At 49.5% G+C, this 21,731-nt stretch overlaps 10 protein-coding genes across 10 annotated transcripts; 4 read left to right on the top strand and 6 right to left on the bottom strand.

The window, feature by feature from the left end:
- Nucleotides 1-257: 257 nt before the first annotated feature.
- N7500_008652 (uncharacterized protein) lies at nt 258-1,406 on the bottom strand (the record flags this gene model as incomplete). Its single annotated transcript, XM_056679796.1, has 1 exon — nt 258-1,406. One exon carries the CDS (start codon nt 1,404-1,406, stop codon nt 258-260), a length of 1,149 nt encoding a protein of 382 aa, XP_056530168.1.
- Nucleotides 1,407-1,572: 166 nt separating this feature from the next.
- On the top strand, nt 1,573-3,276 carry N7500_008651 (uncharacterized protein; the record flags this gene model as incomplete). Its single annotated transcript, XM_056679795.1, has 1 exon — nt 1,573-3,276. The coding sequence occupies one exon, from the start codon at nt 1,573-1,575 to the stop codon at nt 3,274-3,276; it is 1,704 nt and encodes a 567-aa protein (XP_056530167.1).
- A 795-nt stretch (nt 3,277-4,071) lies between these two features.
- N7500_008650 (basic helix-loop-helix domain-containing protein) lies at nt 4,072-5,622 on the bottom strand (the record flags this gene model as incomplete). Its single annotated transcript, XM_056679794.1, has 1 exon — nt 4,072-5,622. One exon carries the CDS (start codon nt 5,620-5,622, stop codon nt 4,072-4,074), a length of 1,551 nt encoding a protein of 516 aa, XP_056530166.1.
- A 172-nt stretch (nt 5,623-5,794) lies between these two features.
- Nucleotides 5,795-6,572, bottom strand: N7500_008649 (uncharacterized protein; the record flags this gene model as incomplete). Its single annotated transcript, XM_056679793.1, has 3 exons — nt 5,795-6,105; nt 6,214-6,416; nt 6,553-6,572. The coding sequence occupies 3 exons, from the start codon at nt 6,570-6,572 to the stop codon at nt 5,795-5,797; spliced, it is 534 nt and encodes a 177-aa protein (XP_056530165.1).
- Nucleotides 6,573-10,320: 3,748 nt separating this feature from the next.
- N7500_008648 (putative Golgi traffic protein SFT2) lies at nt 10,321-12,051 on the top strand (the record flags this gene model as incomplete). Its single annotated transcript, XM_056679792.1, has 4 exons — nt 10,321-10,552; nt 10,740-10,860; nt 11,158-11,308; nt 11,899-12,051. 4 exons carry the CDS (start codon nt 10,321-10,323, stop codon nt 12,049-12,051), a joined length of 657 nt encoding a protein of 218 aa, XP_056530164.1.
- Nucleotides 12,052-12,590: 539 nt separating this feature from the next.
- On the bottom strand, nt 12,591-15,092 carry N7500_008647 (tRNA ligase; the record flags this gene model as incomplete). The annotated part of the gene is made up of 1 exon (XM_056679791.1): nt 12,591-15,092. The coding sequence occupies one exon, from the start codon at nt 15,090-15,092 to the stop codon at nt 12,591-12,593; it is 2,502 nt and encodes an 833-aa protein (XP_056530163.1).
- Nucleotides 15,093-15,446: 354 nt separating this feature from the next.
- N7500_008646 (ankyrin repeat protein) lies at nt 15,447-16,103 on the top strand (the record flags this gene model as incomplete). The annotated part of the gene is made up of 1 exon (XM_056679790.1): nt 15,447-16,103. One exon carries the CDS (start codon nt 15,447-15,449, stop codon nt 16,101-16,103), a length of 657 nt encoding a protein of 218 aa, XP_056530162.1.
- A 492-nt stretch (nt 16,104-16,595) lies between these two features.
- Nucleotides 16,596-17,412, top strand: N7500_008645 (vacuolar protein sorting family 37 protein; the record flags this gene model as incomplete). The annotated part of the gene is made up of 2 exons (XM_056679789.1): nt 16,596-16,870; nt 16,926-17,412. The coding sequence occupies 2 exons, from the start codon at nt 16,596-16,598 to the stop codon at nt 17,410-17,412; spliced, it is 762 nt and encodes a 253-aa protein (XP_056530161.1).
- A 164-nt stretch (nt 17,413-17,576) lies between these two features.
- On the bottom strand, nt 17,577-18,968 carry N7500_008644 (phosphatase PAP2 family protein; the record flags this gene model as incomplete). The annotated part of the gene is made up of 3 exons (XM_056679788.1): nt 17,577-18,124; nt 18,259-18,785; nt 18,877-18,968. The coding sequence occupies 3 exons, from the start codon at nt 18,966-18,968 to the stop codon at nt 17,577-17,579; spliced, it is 1,167 nt and encodes a 388-aa protein (XP_056530160.1).
- Nucleotides 18,969-20,119: 1,151 nt separating this feature from the next.
- On the bottom strand, nt 20,120-21,087 carry N7500_008643 (C2H2-type zinc finger protein; the record flags this gene model as incomplete). The annotated part of the gene is made up of 2 exons (XM_056679787.1): nt 20,120-20,632; nt 20,698-21,087. The coding sequence occupies 2 exons, from the start codon at nt 21,085-21,087 to the stop codon at nt 20,120-20,122; spliced, it is 903 nt and encodes a 300-aa protein (XP_056530159.1).
- Nucleotides 21,088-21,731: the final 644 nt, after the last annotated feature.

Here is a 21,731-nt window from a genome sequence, read left to right as displayed (position 1 = left end):
TCATGAGATGGAGGGGCTTGATTCGGTCACTCGGTGTCTCTCTTTCGCCTTTTGCGGTTTGCATGAAGCTATGTATGCAACTATACGGGAATTTCCCTGGTCGCCGGGTATTCTTGTCCACGAGGTTGGTGAAAGCGTAGCTGAGAACTTCCATTCATGTGCATTGACTTGGAACTTACTTTCAATTCATTAGGTCACTTTTTGACAGGGCATACATTTCTTTCCTATTCTTTCAACGTGTCTAAGCCAAGAAACGTCTATCTCCCCAATCCCTTCAAGTATCGATATAACTCCACAAAAGACTCAAGCCATTCTTTCTCTGTCTCACTATGCGAGTCCAAGTAAAAGTACGGTGGTCGTCTGAACTGGTAGGCACTGCCAGTTTTGAATGGGGTGAAAAAGGACCCATCAATGGAAACCGGAGTCTTTGGTTGCTCAGACCACAGTGTATTTCCTGTTCGGAGGACCTCCCCTTTCTCGTTTGTGATTGGGCTCGGTTTCATTTGGGACAGGTGCTCGATCTCATCAGACGACATATAAAACCGAGGCATCCCGCGGATGACGATGTGGACCAACTTCGCAACAGAAGGTGGAAGGCTATCTGTGACGACTTGATTGTTCGTAACTATACCCTGGCTTTGCATCGAGCATAGCATCTCGTTCAATGTAGAGTCAAAGGGAATGACTGGCATGAATACAAGCGAAAAGTGCTCATTAAAAACGAACTTTTCCCTCGGAGACCGCACGATCTTCGCCGCGTCCTGTCTCATCCGCGACACGATGTGTGCCGTGTTAGGTCGTCGTTCTTGCGCTGGATCCAGAGTGCGTTTGAGTATATCCGGATTTGCCTCTAAGATGTCTGCTGCCCAACGCAGCTCCGAGGCCATCTGTCCGAAAAGAGTAGCTTTGGCAGCTTGGATATCGTCCCATTCTTTTTTCATAACCTCAAGAGTGTATTTGGTTTGCGGAAGGCGCCAATCCCCGACGAAACTGCTGACGGATGCGCCGAAACGGGTCGAATCAATTATTCTCACATGGTCCTTCATCTCACCGAGAATGCTTCCATACATGACGTTCAAGATTTGATCTGATTTCCATTCCTTTGGGTAGTGTATGTTTAGACCCAAGATGGAGTCATCTGGCACAAGCCTTTTTCCCAATTTTGCAAAGAAGTCTCTGTAGAATGTAGCGGCGAACCTGATCGTCGAAATGCTCTGGTCGTCGGACCCGATCATGATGCGGCAGATAGGATGCGAGATGATGCATTCGTCCACCCGGTCATTTTGATAGCAGAGTAGTTTGAGAACGTCCCATACTCGTAGATCATCGATTATCTGATGAGCGAGCTCGGTGGGGATTGTCTGCAAACTGAGGATGATCGAACCCAAGGGAGTTGATTTGCTCATTTTGAGATTTGAAGATAAAAAGAGAGAAAGGAAGAGAAAAGAAGCGAAAATGGACTAAGTCGTTAGCGACACTTTAGTGACTCATTGGCCCCCTGTGCCTCACAGCCCCAAATCCGCTCGTTCAAAAGCCAGAGACGATCATAATTCTATGAAATACACGCCGAAGATGAAAGGGAACCTAGAGCATTTGCAAGCGGAACTGGTCGCGATTCAACTGCGAAAGGATCAGCAATTATGCAGAGAGAAGAAAGTACCTACTACTCTGGCTTTGCAGTTATCATCTGCTTCCAGTTCTCTGCTTGATGAAATAGCCTGGCATCTCACCCCCAACCACGACGTATCAAAAGCCTTGCGATCCACAAGATGCAACAGCATCATCAAGGGCATCCAGACATATTTGAGCAATCTCGATAGGATGGCAGGCGATGAACAGACCAAAGATAACATCCACGTCCCCACAAATAGTGAACTGGAAACGACCTTGAAAGTGTTGGATTATCTTCGGAAACACAATTTGGTGTCGCAGACCACATCGACAGATCCTCTCTCTGATATAATACGGACTGTCCAAGCAGAACTCTCAGTGGACAGCACCCTTCGCTCTGCGCAAAACAAAATGTTTCAAAAAGACCAGAGCCCCAAAAACACCCAGACCAAGAAAAGATGCTACATCTGTCGCTATCTTTTCCATCGCGCTGATGCTCATGAACTTTACCCTTCATTGTGTCGCCAATGCGGCATGTTCAACACAGGCTGCTCGCAGCGATCGCTACCCGAACAGCTGAACCTGACTGGTAAAATCGCTCTGGTTACCGGAGGCAGAATCAATCTTGGCCACTCAACCGCCTTGAGACTTCTACGCTGTGGAGCCAACGTCATCGTTTCATCTCGGTATCCAGCCGACGCAGCCGCACGGTACGCAGCCCAGGAGGATTTTCCGCAATGGAGTGGAAGATTAAAAGTCATCGGTGCGGACTTCAGAACTGCAAACGATGCTTTCCGTCTTGTGCATATTGTCAGGACATTGCTATCCAGTTGGAATGGCGAGACAGTATCTGAAGCCCGGCAATATCTCGATATTCTGATCAACAACGCCGCACAAACCTTGACAGACCCTATCAAAGCAGAAGTCAAAGCCATTTCCAGAGAGGAATATCTGAAAGAAAAGCCTGAGACGAAGCTTCTGGTTGCCGGTCTCGACAGTCAATACCAACCAAGGGTCCGCGGTGGACTGCAAGCATCATGGATACCCAGTATCGAGGGACAAAACCAGCTCCAGATTGAAAACGGCAGTCCGGAGAATGCTCTATCCAAAGATCAAGTACCCCAAAAGGGGCTTCGAACTACCGAACAAGAGCCCTCCGGTTCCTCATGGGTTCAAACTCTGCACGAGATACCCTACGAGGACCTGATCAGCGCGCATTCAGTCAACGCCTTTGTCCCACTGATTCTGTGTCGTGAACTCCTGCCTTACATGGGCACCGAGGACCCGAGCTCAGTTTCCAAGCCGCAGGGTTATATCGTGAATGTTTCATCGCGAGAAGGAATTCTTGAAGACATGCCTGGTTCACAGAGTAAGGCTGGTCATCATGTTCACACTAATATGTCCAAGGCTGCTATCAATATGATTACGGAGACGGAGGCACAGTCTGCGTGGAAGAAGCGACGGGTTGCTATGAATTCTGTGGATCCTGGGTATATGAGTGCTGCGCCAGAGTGCCAGCGTGAGGAGGGGTGTCCTATTGGGTTTGAGGATGGTGCTGCGAGGGTACTTTGGCCCATTGCTATTGGGGAGATTGAGGGGAGGGTTATAAGCGGCAGGTTTATGAAACACTTTCAGGAAGGTGTTGCACTTACACATCGGGGATAAGTAGGGGGTTAGACATGAGATATATCAAGACTGTTCACTATATACCTATTGCATCTGTAGCGCTTGTTTCGTTGCTTTTACTTGTAGATAGTCCCTATGGGGATGATATTCTAAAACTTGGGCTCAGAGAGTACAGGGAGGCCTGTTTCCTTTAGCTTTATCCATACATGTACTACTAGCATGTGTGGCTCTATATGTATGCAGTGGAATATAGAGACCATAGATTGATTGATGGAGGCTCAGCTCCAGAAGCAAAAGGGGCATTAAGGAACATGCAATCACGTCCATTGTGCACGAAATGCCAGAGCACACACAATGACAGAATAGAGTGAAATAATGAAATGATGGATTGAAGGGAGAAAAAGTCAAATTTCATAGCTCAAGTGTGGGTTCCGAAGTAAATAAACAAGACATGCACAAACCTGGTCAAGACAATGCCGACTATCCAAAGATGCGATAGTTGGTATAGCTCAAGACTGAAAGAAAAACCAAGAATATCAAGGAAAGAAACAGGGTATCGATATGGAATAAGAATGAAGCAATGTAAACCGAAATAAGCACACAAGCTCCGGAAAAAATCAAAGCAAGGTGAGAAAAGAAGATAACTAATCGTACCGACATGAATGCATGCACTAATGAAAACGCAAGAGAAACCAAAAAGAAATCAAAGAACAAAAAATCATAAGCCCGTTGTCTTTCACTCCTGGTACGCCGACTAGTCGGTCCCCGTATTAAGACGCCGTGTATGCAAAGGTCAACTCGAATGACCATATATGAAAGACAGAAACGAGCCACCTAGCTCATCTCCATGCCATATTCATCCTCCTCCTTGAAGCTCATAGCAGCATGGCCAGCACTGTTCCAGTACTGCGGTTGGCCCGCACCGTTGGCGCTGCTGGTGCCACTGTGGAATGAAGGACTCAAGCTGGGAGGGGTCAGGCCGGACATGTCACCGCCCTGCACGGCATCGCCGGCGATATTGGTGTGCTTTGGGACGCATAAGCCGCTACCCGGTCCGCGGGTGTAGCTGAAGGAAGTTGGGTCATTCTTCTCTAGTGCATCGAGGATCTCGCTGCGCATGCGCTTCTCTTCTTCGGTTTGCTCAAAGGGCCAGGTTCCACCCAGGCTACCAATCAGCTCGGCAAGTTCCGCTTCTTGCTGATATTTGACGTGCAGGGCCCACATCAGATCGCGGGTCCAGCTGACAGCGCCGTTGAGGATGTCGCCCTTGTTAGGACCCTTCTCCTTTTCTTCGATCGGGAGACCCATTGTGATGTTACCTGGTGTCGCGCGACGGCCGTTGCCTCCAGCGAGAAGAGACGTGGCGGCGCTTCCGCCTGCGCCGGCCATGGAAAGAGCGCTGCTGTTCACAAGTTGCTTCCGGACCTTGTCGTCCTCCAGACGGTGCTGAGGAACCAGATGGGAGAGATCCTGGATACGTTCATTTATGTTATCGCGTCGGCGACGCTCAACCAGGTTGTGCGAGGCACGGCGACGTCGGCGCTTGGCTTCCTGGGATTCGAGGTCTCCGCCACTGCCAGGAAGGTGTGTATCAACCTTAGCGGGTAGTGAGGCGTGCTTCCCAGACTTGATGATCTCGGAGATGCCGGCGTGGTGTGATTGGTGAGGAGGAGATGAGATGGGAGAGGACTCGACGTACGACTGTGCACTGCCGGGGGTTCCATCCCACTGGTTGGATAGTGTCTTCTGGTGACGAGCCTGTAGTCCGGTCCGGATCGGCTGAGACGGGAAGCTTCCTGACTCCGGGGTACCTAATGTCAAGGAACCGAGTGCCGGTGTCTTCGGAGTCATGGGGCTGCGACCGTCAGATGAAGTACGATCCATGCCTTGCAAGCTCTGGCGCTTGGTGCCGAGATAGTTTTGGTCGAAAGAGCTGGCATTGTGCATGTGGGGATTTTGCTGATTCATGCGGTATTGCTCATAGTTGAAGCTGTTCTGGACGAACGGACTGGCCATAGGAGCATTTTCCGGGGTATTGGAGTACATATGCGACATCTGACTTTGGTGACTCATCGCGATACCACCGGCAGACTGGTCCTGGAGATAGTTCACATTGTCGCGCTGATGACCATTCTGACCGCTGATCTCAAGATCCAGCAACTCGTCTGTGTCGATGCCGGAATTTCCGAAGTTGAAGCTGGATGACATGTTCTGTTGCGACCCATAGGAGTAAGGCATGAAGCCATTATGTTGCTGCATGGTCAAGTCGGATGGGTCGATGCCGTCGGTGGGGAATTGGTTACCCATCGAGTAACCGGAGTGTGACATGATGAAAGGGGTGTAGTCGTCGGATTCGTGTTTGATGAAAAGACTCGCTTCAGCCATAGGTAGAACTATATTTGGAATTTGGTGATGGGGCGCAGATCGGCGAGGGGCTAAGGGAGGAGTCGTAGTGCCGATCCTACTGACTCTCCGTGACAGTTGCCAAGACCGAAATCGATGAAGAGTAGGGAAGAGGTATAGGATGTGAGAATGTCACGATCTGTGGGAAAAGATGTTAGTCAAGACTCGACCCCGCCCGGCGATTTGAAGATGTCGTGGCCTCCGTGCGCAAGGCAAAAAACCAGGCAACCCAATCAAATGGCATAATAGACGAAAGGGAGAAAAGGAATGCAAATAATTTACCCTTGAAACTCTGAGGAGTGGAGGAATGAAGTCCGGGGAGATTGTGAGACGTGCCAATAAAGCCGGGGAAATTTCCTCGGTCTTTAACCCGGAATAAGTCGACAATCGGGGTGACAATTATGCAGATCGCAACCACAGCCGTGTGAGCCAATCGCAAGAGAACACAAAGTGACCGAAAAAGCTCTAGAGAACTGTGTAAGCGATGAAAGGCCGATAGAGGGAAAAAAAAAAAGTGGCCGAGGCACAAGTGCGAGAAATGAAAGAAGGATCAGAATAAATCAGTTTAAAGACCAGAGACGAGCAGGAAGGAAAACCAAGCCCGAATCAGGCACTCAATCCCAGTTGATCCCAGTTGATCCCAGTTGGTCTCAAGTTCCAGTTGATGTGCCAGTGCAAATGCGAAACACAAAAGTCCGGAGAAGAGCAAGTGGGGGAACAAGCGGTGGGAGGGCGGTGAGCAGTGGCGATCTGATCTCTTTGTATAGTGTGTTCCCCTTCTTTATCCCTTGTGTATGTCACATTTGGATATGATCCCGTCTCCTGCGCCTTGACCTCTGTTTGCCTGGAATTTGCCCGGGATTTGATGCCGCTCGGATTGCAATTGGAATACGAGTTGACGCAAGCGCTTACCAACAAAAGTAAAAGAACATGGGCTTGGGCTTGGGTTTCAAGATGAAATGTGGGAACCTACCAGGTGAAGAAGTGTATAAGCCGATGTAAGAAGTTGGTGCACGTATATCTTATATGAAGCATAAGTATAAATCTCTCGGAAGTACACTTATAGACCTGTGTTGACGTTAACAAAAGCCCACGATACAATAAGCATGCAGGTCAAGACATATACATGTCATCAGCAGAGCCCCATTCGCACGTGGGGATCTTGCAACAGCCATAGATCACAGACGCAGGAACAGAGGGAACCTGCCCATATATGAACGCTGAAGACTTGGACACGTACCTTGATATACGGGGACCCAGAAGGTTTGATATGGAAAGTCTTTACAGATCCAGCGGTTGAGAGCAGAAGTATGCAATGGGAAGAAAAAGCACTTGCAGGTCTCGCAGACACCGAGGGGATGGAGACTTTATGAACTCAAGCGGCGCTCTCCTGCATCTCTCATTTGATATATTACAACACCGGTCATGCAGCCCGTCGATCGGTGGAAATCGATGAGATTGACCTACGCCATCGGGCAGATTTATTTTATTTTTGAATTTTCTCTGACTACTACCATCTGGATCAGAAGGGAAAATGGGGTTAAATCGGTGTGAGTGGATTATGGGTGGGTGGCAACGGTAAACCCCCGAGCCTCTATTACAATACATAGATAATATACGTTATAAATAAAACCAAAATACGCAAATACTACTAAGGAAAAAATGTATTTCAAGATAATCATATAGATTCACCTAAAAAAAAAAAAAACACAAAACTTGGACAAAGGGGGGAAGGGTGATACAGCCGGATCGAGTAAAACGGCCATCCCATGATACCCGTTGGGAGATTTGTCACCTGTGACTATCATGACTCACGGGTGTCTTGAAAAGATCAAGAATGTATCAGATGAGGCCTTGAGGTTACAAACATGCCAAAACATAACCTCTGGAAACCATAATCTATTGTTCAGAGTGGAAGTCTGCAGGACAGATACATACTGTATACAAGATCCTCGAATGAGACCATGTGGACATCCAAGGATGGTTGATCTCCATCAACTATGCATAGTACTAGTACTAAGGATACCGGAGATGGTAGAGATCGACTAGCAAGTGAAAATGACCGTGGAGTCGCAAATATCATCCGGAGCAGATAACATGCATAACCCCATTACCTTGGCAATACCAGCGATAAGACCAGATTGCATAAGATCCCTGGGGTATATGTGATGGAAGAAGAACAATCAAATAGAGATCGAAAACAAAAAGCAAAACAAGAAGAATAAAAAAGGAAAGAAAGTAGCCCACGGACCACATCCATAAGCACTATCGACTCTGCAAGAGGATCAATGCGTTCTCTTCTTCATGTGGGATGTCGTGCAGAGGAGACTAGAGGGACGATCATATCTGTGATCAACGGAGCTTGGACCTTCATCTTGCTCGGCTCCAAGAGCCCTCGAGTCTGGTTGGTCTTTTGCGTACGTAGGGGGCGGAGTTGGGGGGTTATTAATCTGGGTTACAGCGGCAGAGGGAATATTGGAGTTGACTATTTGGAATACTCTAGAATGCTGAGGGTAGTGATTTTTGGATGACTAGACCTTCCAAATCCAAAGTCGAATGGTAGAATGTGGCGGAGAGAGAAACAATTGGAGGGGGTTGGAATGTGTCTTAATACCCACCAATAGTGAATGACGGCCATACACCTCAACTTTGGTATGACTTTACTAAGCCACATCGCCAAAGTTTCCTCTCCGAAGAAGGGGCTGTTTAGCGGATCATAGTATTTCTAAGATCGACGGATGAGGACTGATCTCCGAGGGAAAAATATGGATCTGACGTCCCGTCCCGTCAAGGTTTGGCCAGATACGTCCGATGCAAGAAGTGCTTGAGATTCATGGAGGTCTATATCTTGAACTGTGCACAGGACCCTGCTATGACGACATCAGATGTGGTGAAGGTCGCACTCCATTCCGGGGGGGTCACGGATAGACTGTACATTCTATAGACAATACAAAAGCAGCCAAACAAACAGGGAAGCAGAAAAAGCAAAAGCAGATAAGTTTGGAGAAACTAGGAAGCTGCCGATGTTACCCACCAGAGTCCGGAGTACATACGAGCGCCCTTATGGTTCTCGGATAATTCCCCCCAGGTGGTACACGGGTAGCTACATACAGTCAACAGGGCAAAAAAAAAGGTTATATGGGTATGCAACATCATCTGGAGTTCTTCCGATACGACTGCCGGCATATATACCCGTTATAATCTGCAGGATACAATACAAGTGATCCTTCTACTGTTACGGTAACGGCCGATCGCTACAGGGTGCGCCTCAGCCAGGATCGACAGTGGGCGATTCAAAGTTATAGAAAGGGAAGGGGCCCATCCATAATGGTCATGAGTCCAGACGAGGCTAGTCAAGAATAGATAAATAGGCTACATTGGAAATGAATATTCTTGTAAATACATAAGTCATACGGCAACCGAAAGCAGGATTTGATTCAATCATAGAATGATCACCAGTTCCCAAACCTATAAGAGAGTATAGTTCTGCATGTCTTTCGTACAAATCTCAGCGGGTATAGCGCAAAAGAAATAAATATGAGCGTACATTATGTATTGTCAAATATGATAAATTCACAGAATAAGAACTAAGAATAGATCAAAATACAAAAAGAAGGGAAATAAAGGAAATCCGTAAAATAATATATGAAGTTGGTTATATACTTGCTACTGGCGCTATACCCCATTAGGCACTAGCCCCCTTTCCCCAACTTCATTGCCAGAACTGCCATCGTATACCTCTCTCCACACCATCTAGGCAACATTTTATCCCGGTAAGTAACATGTATTTTCTCCATTCCTCAACCCGTCCTCTCATGGGAGGATCATCCTGGTCAATAACCCCACAGGGCTCGGTCCGAGAGCTTTGTACCCCAACACTGGGAAACCCATCATCTGACAGCTTCAGCACTTAACGCCATCGGGTTGGTCGCATCGGTAGCTCCACGCCATCTCGTCATTTTCCTTGCTTTCCCTCATCTCTGTACCCTCCTTCATCGATAGCGCAGCGCTTCCTTGTCCAATCAACAACTCCTCGACTCCCCGCGCCGTGTTCGCTTCCCATCCCCTTCTCGGATCGTCCAAAGTTCAACGCTTCCTACCTATCTTCCGCTTGGCTGGCCTATCTCGTCGCATCATTGCAAGACGTGCCCCCGATTACGTCCATCTGCGCCACACCAGAGGAATTCTAAGCCACCCCCGGTAGTCATCGCCGACTCCGCAGAGCTGCAGATCCCGTTGCGTCCCGCCTTATCAAAGTGCAATAGGCAGCCCTTTTTTTCTACGGAGGTTGCCCAGAAACTTCTGTACTAGCCTAAAATACTCAAAACTTTCGATATCTTAATCTTCGTCACATATTTTCGAGTCGGAGAACTTTCTTGAAAAGTGGTCCCTCATTCCAAACGAGTCACGGCGTGTTCCAGCTCATCGGAAGCCGAATCTGCGTCTAACACAGTCGTCATCTGCTTCTTTGTTGGCTTGACTAAGTCCTCGCCCCCAGCCAATCCCCGAGAATTATTCACCACCCGGCGCAGATCATCTGCATCCCATCTCGCATAGTCCCTGCAGTGTTCTCTTTGTCTTGACTTCCTAGACCACGGACCTTCTCTGCAGAGACAGCAGCGCACGTCCCTCTATTCGTTTCACTTGACATCTAAAAATTGACCAAAACTAGTCTCGGGGATGGCGAATAACTCGTTCCGAGATTCTGTCAACTCACTAGGGTGGTCGCGTAGAGATCCGGATCTCCCCGTGCGCACTGGCTCGTCATCAAACACTCCATTCTTATCTCGTCTACAGTCTTATAATCCGTTCGGCGAAGGCGGCTATGTTCAACTGCCCACTCATAATGACGGTCCTGGGGCCCCATTACCGGCAGCCAGTCGTCGGGAAGAAGAAGAGGGCTTCTTCGCATGTAAGTTTTTTTTTTTAACAGTCGTGTGACCCTCCGATCCCCCAGATCCTCCCGTGCACCGTTGCGAAAAATCCAGGTGATGAGACTGAGTTCCTGCGCCGGGAGGAATCACCGTCACCATGCTTGTTTTATGTGGTTGCGAGCCGATAGAAGAATAGAAAAACACACTAACATGGACTTCGTATAGTGAGTCGGTGGGACCGCATGCTCATCTTTGGTGCATGTAACTTGGGCGCCGCCGTCTGTTTCATGCTCTGCTTCTTCTTGTTCCCTGTATTGACCCTCAAGCCCCGCAAATTCGCGGTCTTGTAAGTTGCCTCCGCGATGGTCCGCATAAATGTGGCTGTTGTCTCCGGCTTTCTATGGCCTTCCCAGCCTCTTTCTTGTCTTTTTTTCCCTTCCAGCTATCTCATGCACCTGGAGGGCCGAGCAAATCCCGGGCTGGGATAGACCAGGTCATCGGTCATTTTTGGTTAGGGCCATGTGCGCCTTCGTACTTTACACTGCAACCTGATTCGTCCTGACTTCAACCTATATCTGCGCCTCATGCCAAAAACCATCCTCTGGGAGTTGTATATCTCTTGCTAACCGGTTTTTTTCAATAGATGGTCCGTCGGCTCAATGCTATTTTTGATCTCATGGGCGGTTCTCATGGGACCATGGACTTACGCTAAGCATTTGATCTCGGGATCACGGTTGCCATTCACAGCGGCCTATTTCGGATCGATCGCCTTGACGCTCTACTTCGCCATCGGGGTACGTAAAATTGATTTCTTTATCTTTTTCGTTTTCGTTCTCGGGTTTGGATCTTATCTTTGGATTTGCGCTTTACCTCGTTGCACATCGATGATCCCTCTACTTCTCATGATACTCCCCTCTGCATTTCCTTGTTTGTTGCACGCTCGGTTTCCCTCCCTCTACCCGACTCCGTATAGTCACACTGCACAACCGGGAAAAGGGGAATCTTGCAGCCTTCACATCCATCGCGCAGTACAACCTGAAAGCACGGCTTGTCATATCTGCTGTTTGCCGCAGCCATTTTACCTCCTTCCATCCATCCCACCCTGTACTCGGCCGGCCTCTCTGCTCTCCAGCTTGCCTCTGTACGACATCCCACCACGGCGCGGGACTTGGATGTCCCCTTCTATACTTCAGCTTGTCCGACACGTCCCGGTGTCACAGAGCGCGGAGTCCAGAGCCATCGAGATCAATCTATGTCTCACCGTCCCTGACTACTCGGTCATCTTGTTCTACCTGCATATCACAACTACACACCATCCGCTTGCCACATCCGGTAGCACTCTTCTACAAACTCTTGCTGACTTCTCTTTTTCGGTGCGCTCTAGCGTCAAAACCTCCTCCTCACTCTCATCTCCTCAATCTTCCAACTCGCCGCCCTCGTCTGGTACCTCGTCAGTTATTTCCCCATGGGCAGTACTGGCCTGCAATATGTGGGTCGTTTCGGAGCATCGCGTGTTACCTCTTGGATTAGTGGTTAATTCGTTCGCTTGCTCGTGCTTGATTCCCTGGTATGTATCCATTCTCGCGTATACAGCGCACTGGGCTTGTGGTTACTTGAATATCGGGCGTGTGTCGATTTCTTCGCTGTGTATATCTAGCCAGAACTACAGTGTCTGGTATTCTGAACGCTCTTATCTTCCTTCAAATACTTACATTTCCATGTGGACTGGGTGTCTTGGTAGTACAATACTGCATATCGATATTGAACAAAAAAGGAACTTGTAGATTACCACATGCGGATGTAGCTATGTTCCTGACGGGATACAGTGATCTCTACACCACTGGCACAAAGTGCACGAACATTACATGACAGGTAAGAATAGTATGAATTCATACCCTCCATATCAAACCTAGCGAAAGAATGACATGAGCACAGTCAGACCTAAGGTCTACTACAATGTAATGCATAGAGTACCATACAATGCGATCTAGCAAAGTAATACCCATAGCTCATATCGGAACGACTTTAATAATCTCTCCATTCCATCTCCTCAATCATTCATCATGACAACGCCCCCTAATACTTCCCCCGACTCATAACCAACCCAACAACACCGTCAACAACCTTAACGCCCTCAACCTCCGCTTCGAAAATCCCCGTATTCCCACCAGACCCTACCTCAACCCACCGCTGCAGCAAATCATTACTCTCCTTCGGCTTGACATCTGGCGACGCCGTGCCGACCGTAATATGGGCAATAGGATTCGCACACGGCCACTCGGCCGCACCGGATGCTTGAGCGCCCTCCGCCTCCGCGCCCTCGGCGGGCAAGATGCGCGCGACAAAGGCCATGATGCGGTTATCCCAGACGAGACGCTCGATGCGCACGCGCGCAGAGCCCAGGGTCGGCGGGTGCTGGATTGGGTTTGAGACTGGAGTCTTGGTCTGGGTGTCGATGTAGCGGGTTGTCAGGTAGTTCCAGGTTTCTGGGTTGTCTTTCTTCGAGGCGCGGTGGATGAGGGTTACGTGGAAGGAGGGTTGGAGACGGCGGGAGTGAATGAGTTGGTTGTAGAGACGGGCTGTTTCGGGGTTTGATTTTGGTGGGAAGAGGGATTGGAGGATTGAGGTTATTTCCTTTGCTGGGAGGGAAATGTTGAAGTATTCGATCTTTTTGGAGAGGGCTTCTGGGGAGAAGGGGGAGTCTGTTGGCTCGGGGAGGAGACGACCTGTTTCTTGGGTCTTATTTTTGTTCTTTTGCTTCGGTGTAGAACTGTAGCTGTAGCTGAGGTCTGTTGTCACGGTGTAGTCGTCTAGGGAGGCGGCGATGGCTTCGTCAAGTTCTGCTGCCGTTGGCATGGTTGGTACCAGGCGTGGGTAGGCGGCGTGGAGGGCTTTGACGACTGTTTCGAGGTTCTCGCGAGACGAGGCGCACACGTCGAGGTCGATGACGTGGTCTAGGTTCATGTCTGGCACGCGAGTGCTATCAACGCCTTCGAAACGGCCGAGGAATCCCTCCATGATTCCGACGATCTCTTCCTGGGCGTTGCTGCCAGCCCGGATGGTTTGGTGATTGTCGCCACGCTCCAACACACGCTTTCGAGTTACTTCGCGAATGGCAGGGAGCAAGTCTCTCTTGGGCTCGTGGACGTAGTGCAGAGCGACGAACTGCGCATCCGGGATCACAGGGTAGATATCGTCCATGAGTTGAGTGCGTTCGCGCCGTTGATGGTTGTTACGATCGGCGATGACAACGCTGTGTTCGGATAGGGCATGGCTGACTTCGAAAGCGAACTTTTTCGGTTTGTTCTTCTGTTTGGGGATGTTGTCGTTCTGAACATGTCCCCATCCGAAGAGCTTAACTAGAGCCAAGGCTAGTGTCGTCTTTCCACATCCCAGCGAGGCAATTGGTTCGAGAATGACATTTTTGTTGACCTCGTGCGGTTCGGTCTGCTTCTTCGCCTCTAGAGCGATAAGCTCGGATCCATTCAATCCTCGTTCCTTGAGGAATGCCTCACGCAATGCGATGATACCGTGATTATTCATATAGTCAGTTGCCATCTTAGAGTTCTTCATCAGAGTCCGTCGAGCAAATTGCAAGTATTCTTCGGTGACCTGCTCGTGCTTTCTGATCTTAGGGTGTTTCCCTGCGATGACGGCTTTGGTACATTCACGCCACTGACGGTACATCAAGTACGGCTCTTCGAATTTGTACTTGAAGAACCAATGACGATAAGGCTCAGTTCCCTTGTCGCTCAGCTGGCATCGAATGACGAAACCCTCGGTTTCACGTCCATCCCAAGTTCCTGTCTCCGCGCATCCTTCTAGGAAGCTCTGCACCCTGAAGATATCATCAAAGACCTCGAACTTTGCCTTCTTGAAGCCCCAGTCGTCCGCAAACTTGTGCACCTCATCAGAAGACATGGTCTGAAAATCGGGCTGGTTATAATTGAGACCGTGGATGTAAATGCCGGAAGAGGCCTCGTCGTAGGCCAGCACATGCTCCTCAAAGCTATCATCACAGAGCTCTCCAACAGCTGTTACATTCATCCTGCGCAGAGTCCGGGCCAGGTCCTTGACAGATCGATTCACGGATGAGACATGTCGTTCTGTCCAGCGTTCTCCTGCCTGTGCGTGGCTCAATTTTGTATCATCGCGGGCTCCAGTCGAGTGTTTGCTGCAGACTAGCAATGTGTCGTCCTCTAACGCAGAAATGAAAATAATGCATCCATTCTCTTTCACACTCAGCTCGTAAGGACCCCTTGTGTTTTTCTCGATGTTGCGCCATTCCGTGGTCTTTGTCTCGCCTACATTGAAGAACTTGTCATATCCACGCGTCGCAATTTCGGGAGTGCCATCTCTCCGTTTGGTGGTAAAAAGACCTCGGGCGTATGTCGGCAGACCGGCGTGTTTGTAGTCCCAGTCCATGAACTTCCATGAGTCCACGGTCACATTATTGGTACCGGCTACCACGAAGGTGCTTTTTTTGCAGGTGAACTTTGTCTCGCCTTTTTTCGCCTTGCGAGCAGTTTCCAGCTCTTTCACCAACTGCGAGATAACGTGTGGATCTTGAGTCGCCATGTCTTTATCTCAGAGCTTTGCGGGATAGGGACGGAGAGGAGGGGCAGGTGGGGGTGGATGCGAGATTTGTCCCTGAGGGATTTTAGAGGTATACGTAGAAAATTGGAGCGAAAGAAATAGAAAGGACAAAAGCATCAAAGCACCAAAGTGCAAAAGCAGACAAAAAGACCAAGACCTGAAGGAGTCAGAGATCGAATGTGTCACAGTGCGGGGAGCCGAAAGGGAAAGGCGGATATTTTTTTTTTCTGCTTAACTTGACCTTCAACACTTTTGGACTCTCATCACTTTTGACTCACCTGGTTTTACGAGTTTTACTCTCAGTTTCACCCTCAGTTCCAATACCTCTGACTCATAATGGCTCAAAACCCTTACCTCTTGGCTTGCGATAACCCAACAGCCCTTCTAGAGCTGCTGCGGTCCAACCCCTCGATCGCATCGAGCCAAGATGAGTCGGGCTACTCATTGCTGCACGCCGCAGCTTCCTACGGCCATATCGACCTCCTGCGCGCTCTAGTGAAAGAATTCAAGGTTGATGTCAACCTGTTGGACGAAGATGGCGAGACCTGTCTATTTGTTGTCGAGGATAGCGATATCGCCCGCTGTTTAATCGAAGAACTGGGTGTGGACGCCAATAAGAAGAATGCCGAAGAGTTTACAGCTGTGGAAAAGTTCGAGACCGAGAATGAATTCCCCCAGGTTGCTGCCTACCTCCGCGAAGTCGCCGGCGGTGCTCCCGCTCCAACACACGCTCAAGCCGCTGAAGTTTTGAACTCCCCCGGACCCATCCCTGGTAGCGATATGAGGATCAACGTTGGTACAATGACGGAGGAGGAGGCCACTGCTGGTGGTGAACCTGATCCAGAATTCAAGAGGCGCATCGAGGAGCTTGCGACCCGTGAAGATTATTACAGCGAGGAGGTGCAGAATGAGGTGCGCGAGTTGGTCAAAGATGCCATGGCTGGCTCAAATATTGAAGCCATGGAGCGGGAGATTCGGAGGAGAACTGAGTAAGCAGGTGTATTGCGACTGTTAAACTCGTTCCACTGTCATACCAGCCTCTTGTCTGTACAAGAGATCACCTTGCGTTCCAGGATGCGAACCGCTGGAAGAATCCAAGCTGTTCCAGTCCGAGCCCCAAAGTCGCTGCTGATCTTATCGAGCGCGGCTGGGTATTCCACCGTTCTCTCAGGAATCTGCTGTCTCTCACTTGAAATTTTAAGTCTCGCTGTGACGGCTGTTATAGTCCCCGTTGGGGGTTATCCGAGTTGCTCGAAGAAAGAGGAACTTCTATATGATCTTGTAATTAGGACTAAATCACGAAATATCACGATACATCCAATTTCTTTATCTACTAGTAACGCAAGCTTATCCACTACGTAGATATGTCGAGTTCATACTATGTTGCTGCCATAGCGTGGATCGCCAGTCTAGTCCCCGCCAAGCTCGAGCCCATCTCCGACGTAACAACACAGCTTCCACCTACAACCTCCCGCCCCCGATATCATGTCTCAACCACCGTCCCCATACCCTCCACAGTCGCCTTTCTACTCTCAAGCTATGAATCCCATTCACGCAGATACCCCCCCTCCACCACCCCCAAAACCCAACAGCCACGAAGCCAGTCGACGGGGCACCCCGCAAAACACCTCTACACACTGGCAGCCAGACAACCAGACCGGCACACAGCAAAGCGCATACCCCAACAATGCTCAACCATATATGCCCGAACCCCCAACTATCGAGGAGGGTTGGCTCCCAGACCTAGTATCCGACAAATCGTGTGTTCCCCCAATCTCCAAATCCAAAGAGCACTGCTAACACGCACAATATCAGAACAACCGACCTTCAAACAATTCTCAAGGACCCAGCCCTGATCTCCGCCCTTTCAAGCCAACATCCATCCTATACAGCGCGGCAACAATACCTCGAGACCCTCATCCAATCGAACAAAGACCTCGCAAACCGCGTCATAGAGATGCAGAACCACCTCACCGAGGTCCGCGCCTCCACTGAAACAATGCTGATAACACACCAGTCGCTGGAGGTATCCTGGCGCAAAAAGCAAGCTGAGATGGACGCCGCCCTAGCGCCGTGGTCGCCGAAAGCGCTCTACCAGCGCTTCAGTGCGGCCATCACGGAGCAAGAAGCTGTCTGCCGTGCCGTTGAAGAGAGTTTCCTCGATGAAGACCACCACGGCCGAGTGACGGAGAAGGAAATTGCAGATTGGGTGCGGCGCGTACGGGCCGAGGCATCTAAATTAGCAGCCCGGAAGGAGGCTAAGGCACGGTGGGACGAGGGACGTGTTGGTGGTTGGCGATGAGGTGTAAAAACCGCAAAATACAACTACTCCCTGTCTGACTGCATATTCACGATACCATGCTGCCTCCGATTAATGATCTGCTATGCACTATACAATACAATCTACACAGGACTTTCAATGTCGTGCTTCATCCGAATCGCTCGAACAAACCCCAAACCCATCACTCACCCCTCAAGCCTGACGGCCATACTCTCACTACTCTCCGGCTTAACATGTCGCTGCGCATGTCCCTGACCATGCTCCCTGAACGCCATGTCCCTTACCGCAGCCGCGTCCTCAACATCATCACCCAACCCAATTTCCCCAGCCCACCCATCAGTCCCGAGCGAACTAGGAACTCCAACCCCACGCACAAAAGCGCGTCCTCGACTGCGCGCACCCCAAGCCCATCCCGCGCCGCGCCGAATCGGGAGATGGTACATCTTAAAGCCGATATAAGCGAAGAAAATGCCAACAGCCGCGCCAAATAGAATATCAAAAGCGTGGTGTCTGTAATTGAACCAGCGCGACGCAGCAATAAAGCACGCTGTGGCAGTCGGCAGGAACGCAATGAGCATCAGATACACAGGCGGGGCGGCGCCGCGTTTCCGCACAGATGTACTGTCATCGCGGTGGCTCTGGTCTTCGATCGGGTACCGCGGGAGATATGGGAATGCGATAGAGAATTTCGAGCAGAGCCAGAGGGTTAGATAGATCAGGCCGGCGAAAGCAACTGTGGTATCAATATTAGCCATTTAAATTCCTGTGTCTGTAAACAATAACTGTCTGCATCCATCCAAAGATAAGACATCCACAGATCAGACGGATACATAGACATGGCCGTGTATATACGAAATAAGAACTCACAAGAAGAATGCCCACTGGGAAAACTAACAAACCCATCAATCCGCAACGAATCACTCTTATCCCGACAAATCTCCCACGAAACGAGCGTCGCAGCACCACGCACCGACTCCCCAAGCCCACTGACCGTGAACTCCGCAACGCGCTCTACATCTGGATCGCAGCGCGCCAGCAGGTCAGGTCTCGGTCTCCCGACAAGAGTCTTCAACCCCTGTGTTGCTGTCCAGGCGCTTGCGAGTGCCAGCGCGAGGCCCATCCAGCCGACGTTCCATTCCCAGAATTTGCGGCGGATGTATTGCGCTGCGGGGGGTTTGGGGGCGGGGGTGGAGCCGGAGGTGGCTTTGGGTGGGACGATCAGCCATGAGATGAGAAAGATTAGAAGTGCTGGTGCGAAGAGGCAGACGAGATATAGGGTTGTTGTTGTGACTGTTTCTTTGACGTGTGGGTAGCTGATTGCCTGGTCGGTTAGGCTGAAGGGGTGGTGGTTTGGGGGTTGTTTGTAGAATCCGTAGCCGATTAGGGCGATGCCGCTGGTTTGGAATGTTAGTTGGGAGTTGAATGGATTTTGAATTGGTTTTGGATAAGTGTTGGATGGGTCTTGGATGGGGTGGTTGTACGTACATGATGAATATCCAGTCAATTATGTAGGATAGTACGAGCAGCTTGGAGATGGCGGCCAGACGCGTTACCGTCTCCTTGATGGGGATTGGCATGGTGCACTATCCAAAGGAATGATGCGATTGAAAACAACGATAAGGAGGATGATGATGATGTGCAAGAAGTTCAAGGAACGAAGGTCGGTGACGAATCAGTGTGGCTGAGCGCCTAGGTGAGCTTGATATCAAGGCAACCTCGAATCACTTCATGCAATCCCAGGGCAAGCTTCTTTCGAATTGATGTTTACCTTGTCATAAACCAATCGGGCCCACTTTTTGATATTGTTCAGGCACTGAAATTGGCCTACTTGGCGTGAGAGTGCAATTAAATCGCCCATGCTGTGTATCATCGGCTTCACCTCTTGAACCACCTGGGCACATGGGGCTGGTTAGACATTTTGCTAGATGCAAGATAGCTCCCTCGAAGCTGATCTAGACCTATCCGAATTTTTAATAATATGCCTTTGTCGCTGACATCTAGGACGCGCAATCCCTTGGGCAGAATAACTGACTCGATGCTACGGGTAATCGATATATAGAATTGTAGTTGATTCTCCTTCCAAAGCCACCGAATAAGCTGGTTTCAACCCAGCGGGTGTCACTCTCATGCATACTATATACGCACAAAGTTGACGGACTTGCCCACGTCACCGTCAATAGACGTTACATTTGAATCCAGGCTACATTAGAGCAAAAGAGGAATTCTATCACAAACAAAAGTGAGCCAACAGTATTATATACTTGCAAGGAGAATTTGTCTGCTAGCTCCAGTTCCTAGGAGACAAGCTCATACTTATGATACTCTGTTTTTACCACTGTCAATGACCATGATTCTCTAAACCCATTCAATTCGTAGTGGAGGCGTATTCTCGACGGGATCAAGACTGAGGGTAAGCTAGATTGAAATGTCACCCGCGATAAGAGATATGGTCTGCAGTTAGCAATATATATCAAAGAACCTTCGCCCAGCTAGGATATCGGGGATAGCCTCGATCAGTACCAAAGGGCATTTTATGATCTCAGAGTATAGTGTAATCACAAATGTAAAATTGGGGGTATTCATTTGATCTTCATAGAGATAGAAAGTAAAGTTGTGTCAAATCAGTAAAACCAAATGTCTGCCGATAAGTAGAGCCCTCCATGCTGATCGATAAATTCAATAAGTCCCTTGAACGGTGAGCGATAGTCAAAAAAAGCGAAAGAAAGACCTAGAATCCAGTAATCATCCGACGGCCCATGATAGCATCGTTCAGTCGCTTGTGAACCTGCTGAACCCCGTCGAACCGAACGAATCCACAAGATTCACTCTCCAGGTGGTTAAATAGACTAGCCAGGGAGTGGAACTCCTTTCGACAGCCACGATTGAGACAGTGATAGACCTTCTCCTTGTGCACGGGCGAGTTGACATGAGACCCCAGCGCTTGTCTCGAGTTGAATCCCCGCTTGCAAATGTAACACACCCAGAAGCTGCCATTCCACGCATTGTCGGTGACGGAGTAGGTCACATTCTCTTCATCGTGCCATGCGATCTGCTTCTTACAGACGACCCCATTTGGATCAAGCTGCTGGATAATACGGTGAATCTTATCGCGGTTCAAGCCTTGAGCTTGAGGGCAGGATCCACTCTCGAGATGATGGGAGACACCGCTAGCTGTGACATAGCCAGTGCGACAGAACGGACAGGGAATGTTGGTACCACGATGGGTCTTGGAATTCAGGTGCTAGAAAACACGGAGGTGAGTGGAACGGGCTCAGATTTTCTCTCAGATCATGTTAGCTCTCCTACCTGGCGCAAACAGTTCTCATCCCTAAAGTGACGGTCGCATTCGTGGCAGTAGGTCTTGTAATGTCCCTTGGCTCGCATGTGGTTCTCAGCAGCCCCCTCTGTGTGGAACTTCATCGGGCACTTCTGGCACGGAACGGTCGGGAGCCAGTGGCGCTTCGCGTTCATGTGGCTGTTGGCAGCATTCTGAGTACGGAAGGTGCTGGTGCATGTTTCACATTCAAAGGTTGGCGCCCAGTGGTCTAGAGCGTCCATATGCTGGTGGCAGGCGAACTGGGAGCGGAACAATCGATTGCATGTATCACACTCAATCCAATGACCATAGTCATGCATGTGCTCATCGCAGTCCGACTGATACCAGAATTCATCGTTACAAGTGGCGCATTCGAACATGTTGGAGTGTAAGGTACTTAGGTACCTGGTCTGAGAGTGGGAATGATGAGGGGGTTGGAAGAGGAGAGGAGAGGAAGGAAAGAAAGAAAGAAGGATGAACGAAGAGGGGAATGTAAATCGAGCGAGCAAGATTGGGACAGCATCGATCACTTCCCCGGACCATGAATGGATAAGGGCATGGGTATTGTCTCTTATCGGAGCAAACAAGGATTCACTCGTGACTTGTGCCCTAGTCCCGGTAGTCCAGGTACACGGGTATGAAGCTGATATGATGCACGCACTGCTGTCTGAAGAGGAAGCGATATAATAATACTCGCATGATACTTTCGAATAGCTTCATAGAACCCAAGGTCTGAAGAGCGTAAACAGAGCAGTGATCAACTGTATGTAAGCAAGCACTACCCCTCACGAAGAGTCTGATCCATCAATATATTTGGGCGCAGATATGACTAGTCAACTAATCAGCACACTCATCGTTATGTGGCTCACCGACATTCCTCACTAAAGAACCTATTGCTAGCCGTTCCTTTTTTAAGAAGACTGGACGGCAGAAGACCAACAAAATGATTATATCGACAAAATGAACTGGACTTCGAGACGTTTCAATGGCCGGGTCATGTCCGGTAAGCAGATGGCCTCTCTCG

This window comes from Penicillium coprophilum (assembly GCF_028826855.1).
Source record: "Penicillium coprophilum strain IBT 35676 chromosome Unknown utg000005l_segment0_segment0, whole genome shotgun sequence".
NCBI lineage: Eukaryota > Fungi > Ascomycota > Eurotiomycetes > Eurotiales > Aspergillaceae > Penicillium > Penicillium coprophilum.
This window is presented reverse-complemented; position numbering and strand designations above follow the sequence as displayed.